Genomic DNA, 17914 nt, shown 5'->3' with positions numbered 1-17914 from the left:
ATCGGTGCCACATCGGTGCCATCATTGGTGCCATCATTGGTGCCACCATCGGTGCCACATCAGTGTCACATCGGTGCCACATCGGTGTCACCATCGGTGTCACATCGGGGTCACATTGGTGCCATCATCGGTGCCATCATTGGTGTCACATCGGTGCCACATTGGTGTCACACCAGTGCCATATCGGTGCCACCATTGGTGCCGTCATCGGTGTCACACCAGTGTCACATCGGTGCCACATCGGTGCCACCATTGGTGCCACCATCGGTGTCACATCGGGGCCACATCGGTGCCACTTTGGTGTCACACCAGTGCCATATCGGTGCCACCATTGGTGCCATCATCGGTGCCACATCAGTGTCATCATTGGTGCCATCATCGGTGTCACATCGGGGCCACCATCGGTGCCACATCGGTGTCACCATCCCTGCCACCATCGGTGCCACATCGGTGTCCCATCAGTGCCACATCGATGCCATCATCGGTGCCATCATCGGTGCCACCATCGGTGCCACCATCGGTGCCACATCGGTGCCATCATTGGTGCCATCATTGGTGCCATCATTGGTGCCACATCGGTGCCACCATCGGTGCCACCATCGGTGCCAACATTGGTGTCACATCGGTGCCACATCGGGGTCACATCGGTGCCACATCAGGGCCACCATTGGTGTCAGACCAGTGCCACATCGGTGCCACATTGGTGCCACCATCGGTGCCACATCGGTGCCACATCGGTGCCACATCGGTGCCACCCTCCCTCCCACACCGGTGCCCCACCGGTGCCCCATCGGTGCCACAGCGCTGCCCCACCCCCGTCACGTCGGCGCCACCTCAAGGTCGCCGCCGCGGTGCCACCGCCCCCCAAGGCCACCGTGTCCCCCCCCCGCTGTCCCCGTGCCCTCCATGTCCCCAATGTCCCCCAATGCCCCCCAATGTCCCCCCGATGTCCCCTCCTGATGTCTCCGCTGTCCCCCCTGCTGTCCCCGTGTCCCCCCCGTGTCCCCTCGCTGTCCCCCCGTGTCCCCCCCGTGTCCCCCCCCGTGTCCCCCTCCATGTCCCCGTGTCCCCCCCGTGTCCCCCCCGTGTCCCCCCCGTGTCCCCTCGATGTCCCCAATGTCCCCCCCGTGTCCCCCCCGTGTCCCCCCCGTGTCCCCTCGATGTCCCCAATGTCCCCCCCGTGTCCCCCCCGTGTCCCCCCCGTGTCCCCTCGATGTCCCCCCCGTGTCCCCCCGTGTCCCCCCCGTGTCCCCCCTCGATGTCCCCGTGTCCCCCCCGTGTCCCCCCGTGTCCCCCCCCGTGTCCCCCCCGCTGTCCCCGCGCTGGCGCCGCTCGGTCTGGCCCGGGGGTGACCTCGGCAGGGGACAGCAAACACGGCCGGGGACAGCGCGGGGGGGCGGGGACACCTGGGTGACCCCCCCGGACACCTGAGGGACCCCCCCGGACACCTGAGGGACCCCCGAGTGACCCCAAACACCTGGGCGACCCCCCCGGACACCTGAGGGACCCCCGAGTGACCCCCGAGTGACCCCCGGACACCTGAGCAACCCCCAAACACCTGAGCGACCCCCGAGTGACCCCCCCCGTCACCTGAGTGACCCCCGGACACCTGAGCAACCCCCAAACACCTGAGCGACCCCCCCCAACACCTGAGCGACCCCGAGTGACCCCCAAACACCTGAGTGACCCCAAACACCTGAGAGACCCCCCCCCGGACACCTGAGTGACCCCTGAGTGACCCCCGAGTGACCCCCGAGTGACCCCAAACACCTGAGCGACCCCGAGTGACCCCCGAGTGACCCCAAACACCTGAGCGACCCCCCCCGGACACCTGAGTGACCCCCAAGTGACACCCCCCCGTCACCTGAGTGACCCCCGGACACCTGAGCGACCCCAAACACCCGAGTGACCGCCCCGGGACACCTGAGTGACCCCTGAGTGACCCCCAGACACCTGAGTGACCCCTGAGTGACCCCCGGACACTCCCGACTGACCCCCGACTGACCCCCAAACACCTGAGTGACTCCCTGGACACACCTGAGTGACCCCTGAGTGACCCCAGGACACACCTGAGTGACCCCCTGGACACCTGACCACCCCCTGGACACACCTGAGTGACCCCTGGACACACCTGGAGCCCTTTTAGGGGGTCCTGGACACCTGACCACCCCCTGGACACACCTGAGTGACCCCCGGACACACCTGAGTGACCCCCGGACATACCTGGGTCCCTTTTAGGGGGTCCTGGACACACCTGAGTGACCCCCCCCCGGACACACCTGAGTGACCCCCTGGACACACCTGAGTGACCCCCGGACACACCTGGGTCCCTTTTAGGGGGTCCTGGACACACCTGAGTGACCCCCTGGACACACCTGGGTCCCTTTTAGGGGGTCCTGGACACACCTGAGTGACCCCCTGGACACACCTGGGTCCCTTTTAGGGGGTCCTGGACACACCTGAGTGACCCCCTGGACACACCTGGGTCCCTTTTAGGGGGTCCTGGACACACCTGAGTGACCCCCTGGATACACCTGAGTGACCCCCCTGGACACACCTGAGTGACCCCCCCTGGACACACCTGAGTGACCCCCCCCGGACACACCTGAGTGACCCCCCTGGACACACCTGAGTGACCCCCGGACACACCTGAGTGACCCCCCCCGGACACACCTGAGTGACCCCCCCTGGACACACCTGAGTGACCCCCGGACACACCTGAGTGACCCCCCGGACACACCTGGGTCCCTTTTAGGGGGTCCTGGCCACACCTGAGTGACCCCCTGGACACACCTGAGTGACCCCTGGACACACCTGGGTCCCTTTTAGGGGGTCCTGGACACTTGAGCACCCCCTGGATACACCTGAGTGACCCCCTGGACACACCTGACCACCCCCTGGACACACCTGAGTGACCCCCGGACACACCTGACCACCCCCTGGACACACCTGAGTGACCCCTGGACACACCTGGGTCCCTTTTAGGGGGTCCTGGACACACCTGAGTGACCCCCCTGGACACACCTGAGTGACCCCCCCTGGACACACCTGAGTGACCCCCGGACACACCTGAGTGACCCCTGAGTGACCCCCGGACACTCCCGACTGACCCCCGACTGACCCCCAAACACCTGAGTGACTCCCTGGACACACCTGAGTGACCCCTGAGTGACCCCAGGACACACCTGAGTGACCCCCTGGACACCTGACCACCCCCTGGACACACCTGAGTGACCCCTGGACACACCTGGAGCCCTTTTAGGGGGTCCTGGACACCTGACCACCCCCTGGACACACCTGAGTGACCCCCGGACACACCTGAGTGACCCCCGGACATACCTGGGTCCCTTTTAGGGGGTCCTGGACACACCTGAGTGACCCCCCCCGGACACACCTGAGTGACCCCCTGGACACACCTGAGTGACCCCCGGACACACCTGGGTCCCTTTTAGGGGGTCCTGGACACACCTGAGTGACCCCCTGGACACACCTGGGTCCCTTTTAGGGGGTCCTGGACACACCTGAGTGACCCCCTGGACACACCTGGGTCCCTTTTAGGGGGTCCTGGACACACCTGAGTGACCCCCTGGACACACCTGGGTCCCTTTTAGGGGGTCCTGGACACACCTGAGTGACCCCCTGGACACACCTGGGTCCCTTTTAGGGGGTCCTGGACACACCTGAGTGACCCCCTGGATACACCTGAGTGACCCCCCTGGACACACCTGAGTGACCCCCCCTGGACACACCTGAGTGACCCCCCCCGGACACACCTGAGTGACCCCCCTGGACACACCTGAGTGACCCCCGGACACACCTGAGTGACCCCCCCCGGACACACCTGAGTGACCCCCCCTGGACACACCTGAGTGACCCCCGGACACACCTGAGTGACCCCCCGGACACACCTGGGTCCCTTTTAGGGGGTCCTGGCCACACCTGAGTGACCCCCTGGACACACCTGAGTGACCCCTGGACACACCTGGGTCCCTTTTAGGGGGTCCTGGACACTTGAGCACCCCCTGGATACACCTGAGTGACCCCCTGGACACACCTGACCACCCCCTGGACACACCTGAGTGACCCCCGGACACACCTGACCACCCCCTGGACACACCTGAGTGACCCCTGGACACACCTGGGTCCCTTTTAGGGGGTCCTGGACACACCTGAGTGACCCCCCTGGACACACCTGAGTGACCCCCCCTGGACACACCTGAGTGACCCCCGGACACACCTGAGTGACCCCTGAGTGACCCCCGGACACTCCCGACTGACCCCCGACTGACCCCCAAACACCTGAGTGACTCCCTGGACACACCTGAGTGACCCCTGAGTGACCCCAGGACACACCTGAGTGACCCCCTGGACACCTGACCACCCCCTGGACACACCTGAGTGACCCCTGGACACACCTGGAGCCCTTTTAGGGGGTCCTGGACACCTGACCACCCCCTGGACACACCTGAGTGACCCCCGGACACACCTGAGTGACCCCCGGACATACCTGGGTCCCTTTTAGGGGGTCCTGGACACACCTGAGTGACCCCCCCCGGACACACCTGAGTGACCCCCTGGACACACCTGAGTGACCCCCGGACACACCTGGGTCCCTTTTAGGGGGTCCTGGACACACCTGAGTGACCCCCTGGACACACCTGGGTCCCTTTTAGGGGGTCCTGGACACACCTGAGTGACCCCCTGGACACACCTGGGTCCCTTTTAGGGGGTCCTGGACACACCTGAGTGACCCCCTGGACACACCTGGGTCCCTTTTAGGGGGTCCTGGACACACCTGAGTGACCCCCTGGATACACCTGAGTGACCCCTGGACACACCTGAGTGACCCCCGGACACACCTGAGTGACCCCCGGACACACCTGAGTGACCCCCCCTGGACACACCTGAGTGACCCCCCCTGGACACACCTGAGTGACCCCCGGACACACCTGAGTGACCCCCCCGGACACACCTGAGTGACCCCCGGACACACCTGAGTGACCCCCCTGGACACACCTGAGTGACCCCCCCCGGACACACCTGAGTGACCCCCGGACACACCTGAGTGACCCCCCCGGACACACCTGAGTGACCCCCTGGATACACCTGAGTGACCCCCGGACACACCTGAGTGACCCCCCCTGGACACACCTGAGTGACCCCCGGACACACCTGAGTGACCCCCCTGGACACACCTGAGTGACCCCCCCGGACACACCTGAGTGACCCCCCCTGGACACACCTGAAACCCCCCCCGGACACACCTGAGTGACCCCCCCTGGACACACCTGAGTGACCCCCCCGGACACACCTGAGTGACCCCCCCTGGACACACCTGAGTGACCCCCCCGGACACACCTGAGTGACCCCCGGACACACCTGAGTGACCCCCCTGGACACACCTGAGTGACCCCCCCTGGCCACACCTGAGTGACCCCCCTGGACACACCTGAGTGACCCCCCCTGGACACACCTGAGTGACCCCCTGGACACACCTGAGTGACCCCCTGGACACTTGACCACCCCTGGACACACCTGAGTGACCCCCCCGGACACACCTGAGTGACCCCCCCTGGACACACCTGAGTGACCCCCCCGGACACACCTGAGTGACCCCCCCCCGGACACACCTGAGTGACCCCTGGACACACCTGAGTGACCCCCCCGGACACACCTGAGTGACCCCCCCTGGACACACCTGAGTGACCCCCCCGGACACACCTGAGTGACCCCCCCCCGGACACACCTGAGTGACCCCTGGACACACCTGAGTGACCCCCCCGGACACACCTGAGTGACCCCCCTGGACACACCTGAGTGACCCCCGGACACACCTGAGTGACCCCCCCCGGACACACCTGAGTGACCCCCCTGGACACACCTGAGTGACCCCCCCCGGACACACCTGAGTGACCCCCCCGGACGCACCTGAGTGACCCCCCCTGGACACACCTGAGTGACCCCCCTGGACACACCTGAGTGACCCCCGGACACACCTGAGTGACCCCCCCTGGACACACCTGAGTGACCCCCCTGGCCACACCTGAGTGACCCCCTGGCCACACCTGAGTGACCCCCCCTGGCCACACCTGAGTGACCCCCTGGCCACACCTGAGTGACCCCCCCTGGACACACCTGAGTGACCCCCCCTGGACACACCTGAGTGACCCCCCCGGACACACCTGAGTGACCCCCTGGCCACACCTGAGTGACCCCCCCTGGCCACACCTGAGTGACCCCCCCTGGACACACCTGAGTGACCCCCCTGGACACACCTGAGTGACCCCCCTGGACACTTGACCACCACTCCCCCCCCCCCTCCCCCCCCCCTCCCGGCCCGTAAAATCCCGGAAATCCCAAACTTGGCGTTTTTCCACCCAAACCGGGAGCGGGGCCGGGAAAGGCGGGGGGTGGGGGAGGGGCTGTGGGTGGGGGAGGGGCGGTGGGGGGAGGGGCCGGGGGGGGGATAAAAGGGGCGGAGGGGCCGCGACCCCCCCCAGGACGCGATGAGGCCGCTGCGGGTGCTGCCCCTCCCCCCCTTCCTCCTCCTCGTGCTGAGCGCGGGGACAGGTGGGGCACACCTGGCACAGGTGAGCCCGAACCTGGCACAGGTGAGCCCGAACCTGGCACGGGGGAACCCCAACCTGGCACGGGGGAACCCGAACCTGGCACGGGGGAACCCGAACCTGGCACAGGTGAACCCGAACCTGGCACAGGTGAGCCCGAACCTGGCACGGGGGAACCCCAACCTGGCACAGGTGAACCCGAACCTGGCACAGGTGAGCCCGAACCTGGCACAGGTGAGCCCGAACCTGGCACAGGTGAACCCGAACCTGGCACAGGTGAGGCGCGACGGGGTCCGGGGGGGTTCCGGGGGACCCCAAACTTGGGATGGGTGAGCCCCGAGCCCGGATTTGGGGGGGTTTCACCTGGATTTGGGGGGATTTGGGGGATTCCCGCCTGGATTTGGGGGGGTTTCACCTGGATTTGGGGGGTTCCCACCTGGATTTGGGGGGATTCAGGTGGTTGGCACCTGGATTTGGGGGGTTCGCACCTGGATTTGGGGGGTTTCACCTGGATTTGGGGGGTTCGCACCTGGATTTGGGGGGTTTCACCTGGATTTGGGGGGTTCGCACCTGGATTTGGGGGGTTTCACCTGGATTTGGGGGGTTCGCACCTGGATTCGCGGGGGTTTCACCTGGATTTGGGGGATTCGCACCTGGATTTGGGGGGATTCAGGTGGTTGGCACCTGGATTTGGGGGGTTCGCGCCTGGATTTGGGGGGTTCGCACCTGGATTTGGGGGGTTCGCACCTGGATTCGCGGGGGTTTCACCTGGATTTGGGGGGTTCGCGCCTGGATTTGGGGGGGATTCAGGTGTTTCCCGCCTGGATTTGGGGGGATTTGGGGGGTTCGCACCTGGATTTGGGGGGATTCACCTGGATTTGGGGGAATTCGGGGGGTTCGCACCTGGATTTGGGGGTTCGCGCCTGGATTTGGGGGGGGTTTAAGGTGTTTCCCGCCTGGATTTGGGGGGATTTGGGGGGATTTGGGGGGATTTGGGGGGTTCTCACCTGGATTTGGGGGAATTCAGGTGTTTCCCGCCTGGATTTGGGGGGTTCGCACCTGGATTTGGGGGAATTCGGGTGGTTCACACCTGGATTTGGGGGTTCGCACCTGGATTTGGGGGAATTCGGGTGGTTCGCACCTGGATTTGGGGGGTTCGCACCTGGATTTGGGGGTTCGCACCTGGATTTGGGGGAATTCGGGTGGTTCGCACCTGGATTTGGGGGGTTCGCACCTGGATTTGGGGGTTCGCACCTGGATTTGGGGGTTCACACCTGGATTTGGGGGTTCGCACCCGGATTTGGGGGGATTCAGGTGTTTCCCGCCTGGATTTGGGGGGTTCGCACCTGGATTTGGGGGGATTCGGGTGGCCAGGTGAGCCCCAGCATCCAGGCTTTGGGGGGCCCCAGGTGTGTTCTGGGTGGCCCCAGGTGTGTTCTGGGTGGTCCCAGGTGTATTTTGGGGGGTCCCAGGTGTATTTTGGGGGTCCCAGGTGTGTTCTGGGTGGTCCCAGGTGTATTTTGGGTGGCCCCAGGTGTATTTTGGGTGGCCCCAGGTGTGTTCTGGGTGGTCCCAGGTGTATTTTGGGGGGTCCCAGGTGTATTTTGGGGGGTCCCAGGTGTGTTCTGGGTGGTCCCAGGTGTATTTTGGGGGGTCCCAGGTGTATTTTGGGGGGTCCAAAGTGTATTTTGGGTGGCCCCAGGTGTGTTCTGGGTGGTCCCAGGTGTATTTTGGGTGGTCCCAGGTGTATTTTGGGTGGCCCCAGGTGTGTTCTGGGTGGTCCCAGGTGTATTTTGGGGGGTCCCAGGTGTATTTTGGGGGTCCCAGGTGTGTTCTGGGTGGTCCCAGGTGTATTTTGGGGGGTCCCAGGTGTGTTTTGGGGGGTCCAAGGTGTATTTTGGGGGGTCCCAGGTGTGTTTTGGGGGGTCCCAGGTGTATTTTGGGTGGCCCCAGGTGTGTTCTGGGTGGTCCCAGGTGTATTTTGGGTGGTCCCAGGTGTGTTCTGGGTGGCCCCAGGTGTATTTTGGGGGGTCCCAGGTGTATTTTGGGTGGCCCCAGGTGTGTTCTGGGTGGTCCCAGGTGTATTTTGGGGGGTCCCAGGTGTATTTTGGGGGTCCCAGGTGTGTTCTGGGTGGTCCCAGGTGTATTTTGGGTGGCCCCAGGTGTATTTTGGGTGGCCCCAGGTGTGTTCTGGGTGGTCCCAGGTGTATTTTGGGGGGTCCCAGGTGTATTTTGGGGGGTCCCAGGTGTGTTCTGGGTGGTCCCAGGTGTATTTTGGGGGGTCCCAGGTGTGTTTTGGGGGGTCCAAGGTGTATTTTGGGGGGTCCCAGGTGTATTTTGGGGGGTCCAAAGTGTATTTTGGGTGGCCCCAGGTGTGTTCTGGGTGGTCCCAGGTGTATTTTGGGTGGTCCCAGGTGTATTTTGGGTGGCCCCAGGTGTATTTTGGGGGTCCCAGGTGTGTTCTGGGTGGTCCCAGGTGTATTTTGGGGGGTCCCAGGTGTATTTTGGGGGTCCCAGGTGTGTTCTGGGTGGTCCCAGGTGTATTTTGGGGGGTCCCAGGTGTGTTTTGGGGGGTCCAAGGTGTATTTTGGGGGGTCCCAGGTGTGTTTTGGGGGGTCCCAGGTGTATTTTGGGTGGCCCCAGGTGTGTTCTGGGTGGTCCCAGGTGTATTTTGGGTGGTCCCAGGTGTGTTCTGGGTGGTCCCAGGTGTATTTTGGGTGGCCCCAGGTGTATTTTGGGTGGCCCCAGGTGTGTTCTGGGTGGTCCCAGGTGTATTTTGGGTGGCCCCAGGTGTGTTCTGGGTGGTCCCAGGTCTATTTTGGGGGGTCCCAGGTGTGTTCTGGGTGGTCCCAGGTCTATTTTGGGGGGTCCCAGGTGTGTTTTGGGGGGGTCCCAGGTGTGTCCGCAGCCTCACCCTCCTCCCCTCCCCCAGCCCCAGGTAGCCCCGGAGTCGCCGCTGGAGCCGAAGCCCCCGGCCCCGATGGGGGATGGGCAGGTAAGTGACCCCTCCCCCTCCCCAGGTGTGCAGGGGGATCCACACCTGGAATTTTGGGGGTTCCAGGTGGCCAATACCTGAGATTTGGGGGTTCCAGGTGACCCCACACCTGGAATTTTGGGGGATCCAAGTGACCCACACCTGGAATTGGGGGTCTCCAAACCATCCCACACCTGGAATTTGGGGTTTCCAGGTGACCCACACCTGAAATTTGGGGGCTCCAGGTGCCCCACACCTGGAATTGGGTGGTTCCAGGTGCCCCACACCTGGAATTTTGGGGGTTCCAGGTGACCCACACCTGAAATTTGGGGTTTCCAGGTGACCCACACCTGAAATTTGGGGGCTCCAGGTGACCCCACACCTGGAATTGGGGTCTCCAAACCACTCCACACCTGGAATTGGGGGATCCAGGTGACCCCACACCTGGAATTGGGGGGTTCCGGCTGCCCCACACCTGGAATTGGGGGATCCAGGTGACCCACAACTGGATTTGGGGTCTCCAAACCACCCCACACCTGAAATTTGGGGGGATCCAGGTGACCCACACCTGGAATTTGGAGGGATCCAGGTGTCCAGGTGACCCCACACCTGGAATTTGGGGTCTCCAAACCACCCCACACCTGGAATTTGGGGTCTCCAAACCACCCCACACCTGAAATTTGGGGGTTCCAGGTGACCCCCCACCTGGAATTTGGGGTCTCCAAACCACCCCACACCTGGAATTTGGGGGGATCCAGGTGCCCCACACCTGGAATTGGGTGGTTCCAGGTGGCCAATACCTGGAATTTGGAGGTTTCCAGGTGACCCCACACCTGGATTTGGGGGGGGAATCCAGGTGTCCAGGTGACCCCACACCTGGAATTGGGGGGGTTCCAGGTGCCCCACACCTGGAATTTGGGGGAATCCCGGTGTCCAGGTGACCCCACACCTGGGATTTGGGGTCTCCAAACCACCCCACACCTGGAATTTGGGGTCTCCAAACCACCCCACACCTGGAATTTGGGGGGATCCAGGTGACCCCACACCTGGAATTGGGTGGTTCCAGGTGGCCAATACCTGGAATTTGGGGGTTTCCAGGTGACCCCACACCTGGATTTGGGGGGGATCCAGGTGTCCCACACCTGGAATTGGGGGGGGAATCCAGGTGTCCAGGTGACCCCACACCTGGAATTGGGGGGTTCCAGCTGCCCCACACCTGGAATTGGGTGGTTCCAGGTGGCCAATACCTGGAATTTGGGGGTTTCCAGGTGGCCCACACTTGGAATTTGGGGTCTCCAAACCATCTCACACCTAAAATTTGGGTTTTCCAGGTGATCCCACACCTGAAATTTGGGGTCTCCAAACCACCCCACACCTGGAATTGGGGGGATCCAGGTGACCCCACACCTGGAATTGGGGGGTTTCCAGCTGCCCCACACCTGGAATCTGGGGGTTTCCAGGTGGCCCCACACCTGCGCCCCGTGCCCTCCCCACCCACCTGAGCCCTGTTTCTCCTCACCTGCAGCACACCTGGCTCCGGAGCCGCCGGCACAGCCCCCACTTCCCACTCTGCTCCTTCTGCTGCAACTGCTGCCGCAACCGCGGCTGCGGCTTCTGCTGCCGCACCTGAGCCGCACCTGAGCCCCCCGAAACACCTGGGACACCCCCTCCCCCCCCTATTTATTACCTGTCCCCTCCCCCCCTCGCTGAACGGCCATAAAAAGGTGTTTTTCTAAAGGCTTCGTGTGCTTTTGGGGCCAAATCGGGAGGGTTTGGGAGGGTTCAGGTGGGCAAGGGGGTGGCTCAGGTGTGTGAGGAGGGGGTTGGGGGGGGTCTCAGGTGATTTTTGAGGGGTCCCAAGTGTCCTTTGGGGAGGTTTGGGGGATTTAAGCCGATTTTGCCGGGTTTCGACCCTAAATCCCTCCTCAAGGGGTGCCTCAAAATCTGGGGGAAATAGGGGGGAAAATGGGAGTTTGCACCAAAGTTCTTATTCCCCCCCCCTAAAATGAGCTTAATAATAAAAAAAAATGGTGCCGGACATTGAACGTACCTTTTTTTTACCTCACAAAATCCTGTCACCCCCTCAAAAACAGCTGTTTTCACCAGAGGGGTGTCAAAATTCGGAGGTTTGGGGCTTTTTTTTAGGGAGGGTCTCAGCTTTTCCGGGAGGATTTGAGGGGGGATTTTGGGTGTCCCACAGGTTTTTGGGGCACCTCAAGAGTTTGGGAGAGACTTTTCACGGGCAGGGGGTTGAGGGATTTGGGGGGAGGTTGGAGTGCCCCGGGGCGTTCTGGGGGGAGGGTCTTAGGGGGATTTTGGGGGGATTTGGGGGCATTTTAGGAGTTTTTTTGGGGGGGGGTCCCTCCTCCCTCCCCGTCCCTTCCCACCTTCTCAAGGCGCCATTTGCAGAGATCGGCCCGCGCTCGGCGCTGATTGGCTGCCGCCGGTCACGTGCCCGCGCGCTGATTGGCTGCGCCTCTGCCGGGCACCACCCCCCCCCCCCCCCCGCCTTGTGTTTCCCGCCCTTTTTCGCTTCCCGCCCTTTTCGCCCCCCTCAGGCTTCCCGCCCATTTTTAGTCACATTTTCTGCCCCTTTTTTGTCACATTTTCACCCTTTTCCCGTTTTCTGCCCTTTTTTTTGTCACATTTTCACCCTTTTTCCGTTTTCTGCCCTTTTTGGGTCACATTTTCTGCCCTTTTCCCGTTTTCTGCCCTTTTTTTGTCACATTTTCCGCCCTTTTCCCCTCACGTTTTCTGCCTTTTTTTTAGTCACATTTTCTGCCCTTTTTTTGTCACATTTTCACCCTTTTCCCGTTTTCTGCCCTTTTTTGGGTCACATTTTCCACCCTTTTCCCCTCACGTTTTCTGCTCTTTTTTTAAGTCACGTTTTCTGCCTTTTCCCCCTCACATTTTTTGCCTTTTCCCCTCACGTTTTCTGCCTTTTCCCCCTCACATTTTTTACCCTTTTCCCCTCACATTTTCTGTCCCTTTTTAGTCTCATTTTCTGCCCTTTTCCCCTCATGTTTTCTGCCCTTTTTTAGTCACATTTTCTGCCCTTTTCCCCTCACGTTTTCTGCCCTTTTTAGTAGCAGTTTTTGCCTTTTCCCCTCACGTTTTCAGCCCTTTTTTAGTCACATTTTTTGCCTTTTTTAGTCACATTTTCTGCCCTTTTTAGTCACATTTTTTACCCTTTCCCCCTCACATTTTCTGCCCTTTTTTAGTCACATTTTTTGCCTTTCCCCCTTATGTTTTCTGCCCTTTATTAGTCACATTTTCTGCCCCTTTTTGGTCACATTTTCTGCCCTTTTCCCCTCATGTTTTCTGCCCTTTTTTAGTCACATTTTTTGCCTTTTCCCCTCACATTTTCTGCCCTTTTTAGTCACATTTTTTGCCTTTTTAGTCTCATTTTCTGCCCTTTTCCCCTCACGTTTTCTGCCCTTTTTAGTCTCATTTTCTGCCTTTTCCCCTCACGTTTTCAGCCCTTTTTTAGTCACATTTTTTGCCTTTTTTTAGTCACATTTTTTGCCCTTTTTTAGTCACATTTTTTGCCTTTCCCCCTCATGTTTTCTGCCCTTTATTAGTCACATTTTTTGCCTTTTTTGTCACATTTTCTGCCCTTTCCCCCTCACATTTTTTGCCTTTTCCCCCTCACATTTCCTGCCCCTTTTTCACCAACATTTTTTATCCTTTTCCCCTCACGTTTTTGCCTTTTCCCCTCACATTTCCCCCCCTTTTTCCCTCACATTTTCTGCCCTTTTCCCCTCACGTTTTCTGCCCTTTTTTAGTCACATTTTTTGCCTTTCCCCCTTATGTTTTCTGCCCTTTATTAGTCACATTTTCTGCCCGTTTCTTGTCACATTTTTTACCCTTTTCCCCTCACATTTTCTGCCCTTTTTAGTCACATTTTTTGCCTTTCCCCCTCACATTTTCTGCCCTTTTTTAGTCACATTTTTTGCCTTTTTTTGTCACATTTTCTGCCCTTCTCCCCTCATATTTTTTGCTTTTCCCCGACATTTTCTGCCCTTTTCCCCTCACATTTCCCGCCCTTTTCCCCTCACGTTTTCTTGTCACATTTTTTGCCCTTTTCCCCTCACATTTTCTGCCCTTTTTTAGTCACATTTTTTGCCTTTCCCCCTTATGTTTTCTGCCCTTTTTTGTCACATTTTTTGCCTTTTTAGTCTCATTTTCTGCCTTTTCCCCTCACGTTTTCTGCCCTTTTTTAGTCACATTTTTTGCCTTTTCCCCTCACGTTTTCTGCCCTTTTTTAGTCACATTTTTTACCTTTTTAGTCTCATTTTCTGCCCTTTTCCCCTCACGTTTTCTGCCCTTTTTTTGTCACATTTTTTGCCCTTTTCCCCTCACATTTTCTGCCCTTTTTTAGTCACATTTTTTGCCTTTCCCCCTCATGTTTTCTGCCCTTTTTTAGTCACATTTTTTGACTTTTTTTGTCACATTTTCTGCCCTTTCCCCCTCACATTTCCTGCCCCTTTTTCACCAAAATATTTTATCCTTTTCCCCTCACGTTTTTGCCTTTCCCCCTCACATTTCCCGCCCTTTTCCCCTCACGTTTCCCGCCCTTTTTCCCTCACATTTCCCGCCCTTTTTCCCTCAGGTTTCCCGCCCTTTTCCCCTCACATTTCCCGCCCTTTTTCCCTCACGTTTCCCGCCCTTTTCCCCTCACATTTCCCGCCCTTTTTCCCTCACATTTCCCGCCCTTTCCCCCTCACGTTTTCTTGTCACATTTTCTGCCCTTTTCCCCTCACATTTTCTGCCCTTTTTTAGTCACATTTTTTGCCTTTTCCCCTCACGTTTTCTGCCCTTTTTTAGTCACATTTTTTACCTTTTTAGTCTCATTTTCTGCCCTTTTCCCCTCACGTTTTCTGCCCTTTTTTTGTCACATTTTTTGCCCTTTTCCCCTCACATTTTCTGCCCTTTTTTAGTCACATTTTTTGCCTTTTCCCCTCACGTTTTCTGCCCTTTTTTAGTCACATTTTTTACCTTTTTAGTCTCATTTTCTGCCCTTTTCCCCTCACGTTTTCTGCCCTTTTTTAGTCACATTTTCTGCCCTTTTCCCCTCACATTTTCTGCCCTTTTTAGTCGCAGTTTTTGCCTTTTCCCCTCACGTTTTCAGCCCTTTTTTAGTCACATTTTTTGCCTTTTTTAGTCACATTTTCTGCCCGTTTCTTGTCACATTTTTTACCCTTTTCCCCTCACATTTTCTGCCCTTTTTTAGTCACATTTTTTGCCTTTCCCCCTCATGTTTTCTGCCCTTTTTTAGTCACATTTTTTGCCTTTTTTTTGTCACATTTTCTGCCCTTCTCCCCTCATATTTTTTGCTTTTCCCCGACATTTTCTGCCCTTTTCCCCTCACATTTCCCGCCCTTTCCCCCTCACGTTTTCTTGTCACATTTTTTGCCCTTTTCCCCTCACATTTTCTGCCCTTTTTTAGTCACATTTTTTGCCTTTCCCCCTTATGTTTTCTGCCCTTTTTTGTCACATTTTTTGCCTTTTTAGTCTCATTTTCTGCCTTTTCCCCTCACGTTTTCTGCCCTTTTTTAGTCACATTTTTTGCCTTTCCCCCTCATGTTTTCTGCCCTTTTTTAGTCACATTTTTTGACTTTTTTTGTCACATTTTCTGCCCTTTCCCCCTCACATTTCCTGCCCCTTTTTCACCAAAATATTTTATCCTTTTCCCCTCACGTTTTTGCCTTTCCCCCTCACATTTCCCGCCCTTTTCCCCTCATGTTTCCCGCCCTTTTTCCCTCACATTTCCCGCCCTTTTTCCCTCACGTTTCCCGCCCTTTTCCCCTCACATTTCCCGCCCTTTTTCCCTCACGTTTCCTGCCCTTTTTCCCTCACATTTCCCCCCTTTTCCCTCACATTTCCCGCCCTTTTTCCCTCACATTTCCTGCCCTTTCCCCCTCACATTTCCCGCCCTTTTCCCCTCACGTTTCCCGCCCTTTTCCCCTCACATTTCCTGCCCTTTTTCCCTCACGTTTCCCGCCCTTTTTCCCTCACGTTTCCCGCCCTTTTCCCCTCACATTTCCCGCCCTTTTCCCCTCACATTTCCCGCCCTTTTTCCCTCACATTTCCCGCCCTTTTTCCCTCACGTTTCCCGCCCTTTTTCCCTCACATTTCCCGCCCTTTTTCCCTCACATTTCCCGCCCTTTTTCCCTCACGTTTCCCGCCCTTTTCCCCTCACGTTTCCCGCCCTTTTTCCCTCACGTTTCCCCCCTTTTTCCCTCACGTTTCCCGCCCTTTTCCCCTCACGTTTCCCGCCCTTTTTCCCTCACGTTTCCCGCCCTTTTTCCCTCACGTTTCCCCCCTTTTTCCCTCACGTTTCCCGCCCTTTTCCCCTCACATTTCCCGCCCTTTTTCCCTCACGTTTCCCGCCCTTTTCCCCCTCACGTTTCCCGCCCTTTTTCCCTCACGTTTCCCGCCCTTTTTCCCTCACATTTCCCGCCTTTTTCCCTCACATTTCCCGCCCTTTTCCCCTCACATTTCCTGCCCTTTTTCCCTCACGTTTCCCGCCCTTTTCCCCTCACGTTTCCCGCCCTTTTTCCCTCACATTTCCCGCCCTTTTTCCCTCACATTTCCCCCCTTTTTCCCCTCACGTTTCCCGCCCTTTTTCCCTCACATTTCCCGCCCTTTTTCCCTCACGTTTCCCGCCCTTTTCCCCCCCTCACGTTTCCCGCCATTTTCCCTTCACTTCAATCCTTGAGCTCATCCAAAACAGGGCATTTTTGGCCTCAATTTAATCCTTAAAACAGCACAAAATGAGGGCTTTCCCTCAATTTAAAGCCTTTTCCTTCCCAAATCCTCCTTTTTTTTCCTGGGGGTATTGGGGAGGGACTGGGGAAAATGGGACTTGGGCTTTCTCAGCCCCATTTTTGGGTGTATTTCTCCCCTTTTTTTGGGCTTTCTCAGCCCCATTTTTGGGTGTATTTCTCCCCTTTTTGGGCTTTCTCAGCCCCATTTTTGGGTGTATTTCCCCCCCTTTTTTGGGCTTTCTCAGCCCCATTTTTGGGTGTATTTCTCCCCTTTTTTGGGCTTTCTCAGCCCCATTTTTGGGTGTATTTCCCCCCCTTTTTTGGCTTTCTCAGCCCCATTTTTGGGTGTATTTCCCCCCCTTTTTTGGGCTTTCTCAGCCCCATTTTTGGGTGTATTTCTCCCCTTTTTTGAGCTTTCTCTGCCCCATTTTTGGGTGTATTTCCCCCCCTTTTTTGGGCTTTCTCAGCCCCATTTTTGGGTGTATTTCTCCCCTTTTTTGGGCTTTCTCAGCCCCATTTTTGGTGTATTTCTCCCCTTTTTTGGGTTTTCTCAGCCCCATTTTTGGGTGTATTTCTCCCCTTTTTTGGGCTTTCTCAGCCCCATTTTTGGGTGTATTTCTCCCCTTTTTTGGGTTTTCTCAGCCCCATTTTTGGGTGTATTTCTCCCCTTTTTTGGGCTTTCTCAGCCCCATTTTTGGGTGTATTTCTCCCCTTTTTTGGGCTTTCTCAGCCCCATTTTTTGGGTGTATTTCTCCCCTTTTTTGGGCTTTCTCAGCCCCATTTTTTGGGTGTATTTCTCCCCTTTTTTGGGCTTTCTCAGCCCCATTTTTGGGTGTATTTCTCCCCTTTTTTGGGCTTTCTCAGCCCCATTTTTGGGTGTATTTCTCCCCTTTTTTGAGCTTTCTCTGCCCCATTTTTGGGTGTATTTCTCCCCCTTTTTTGGGCTTTCTCTGCCCTATTTTTGGGTGTATTTCTCCCCTTTTTTGGGCTTTCTCAGCCCCATTTTTGGGCGTATTTCCCCTTTTTTTTTTGGGCTTTCTCAGCCCCATTTTTTGGATGTATTTCCCCCCATTTTTTTGGGCTTTTTCTCCATTTTTTTGGCTTTCTCAGCCCCATTTTTGGTGTATTTCTCCCCTTTTTTGGGCTTTCTCAGCCCCATTTTTGGGTGTATTTTCCCTTTTTTTTGGGCTTTCTCTGCCCCATTTTTGGGTGTATCCCGCCCATATTTTGGGTGCTTTCCCCCCCCTTTTTTGACGTCTCTTCGCCCCATTTTTGGGTGAATTTCCCCCATTTTTTTGTGTGTATTTCCCTCTTTATTTTTGCTTTTTCAGCCCCATTTTTTGGGTGCATTTCCCCATTTTTTGGGTGTATTTCCCCCATTTTTGAGCTTTCTCAGCCCCTATTTTTGGGTGTATTTCCCCTGTTTATTTTTGCTTTTTCAGCCCCATTTTTGGGCTGCATTTCCCCCCATTTTTGGGGTGTATTTCCCCCCTTTATTTTTGCTTTTTCAGCCCCATTTTTGGGGTGTATTTCCCCCCTTTATTTTTGCTTTTTCAGCCCCTTTTTTGGGGTGTATTCCCCCCTTTATTTCCACTCCCTCAGCC

The 17914-nt window shown here is 57.2% G+C and overlaps 1 protein-coding gene across 1 annotated transcript; it reads left to right on the top strand.

Moving 5' to 3' along the window:
• The first annotated feature begins 6506 nt into the window (after positions 1-6506).
• Positions 6507-11343, top strand: LOC138101716 (chondroitin sulfate proteoglycan 5-like). The gene is made up of 3 exons (XM_068999495.1): positions 6507-6842; positions 9499-9561; positions 11066-11343. Exons 1-3 carry the CDS (start codon positions 6507-6509, stop codon positions 11168-11170), a joined length of 504 nt encoding a protein of 167 aa, XP_068855596.1. The 3' UTR covers positions 11171-11343.
• The last annotated feature ends 6571 nt before the right edge of the window (positions 11344-17914 follow it).

The sequence above is a fragment of the Aphelocoma coerulescens genome, unplaced genomic scaffold (assembly GCF_041296385.1).
Source record: "Aphelocoma coerulescens isolate FSJ_1873_10779 unplaced genomic scaffold, UR_Acoe_1.0 HiC_scaffold_441, whole genome shotgun sequence".
NCBI classification, from domain to species: Eukaryota; Metazoa; Chordata; class Aves; order Passeriformes; family Corvidae; genus Aphelocoma; species Aphelocoma coerulescens.
Note: the sequence above shows the minus strand (reverse complement) of the source record. Positions and strands in the feature narration are given on the sequence as shown.

What these genes read in the sequence shown, in the direction of transcription:
- LOC138101716 (XM_068999495.1), top strand. Translation starts at nt 6,507, where the DNA reads ATGAGGCCGCTGCGGGTGCTGCCCCTCCCCCCCTTCCTCCTCCTCGTG. An exon ending in TGAACCCGAACCTGGCACAG is followed by an intron (nt 6,843 to 9,498) that starts GTGAGGCGCGAC and finishes CCCCTCCCCCAG; the next exon opens with CCCCAGGTAGCCCCGGAGTC. An exon ending in CCCCGATGGGGGATGGGCAG is followed by an intron (nt 9,562 to 11,065) that starts GTAAGTGACCCC and finishes CCTCACCTGCAG; the next exon opens with CACACCTGGCTCCGGAGCCG.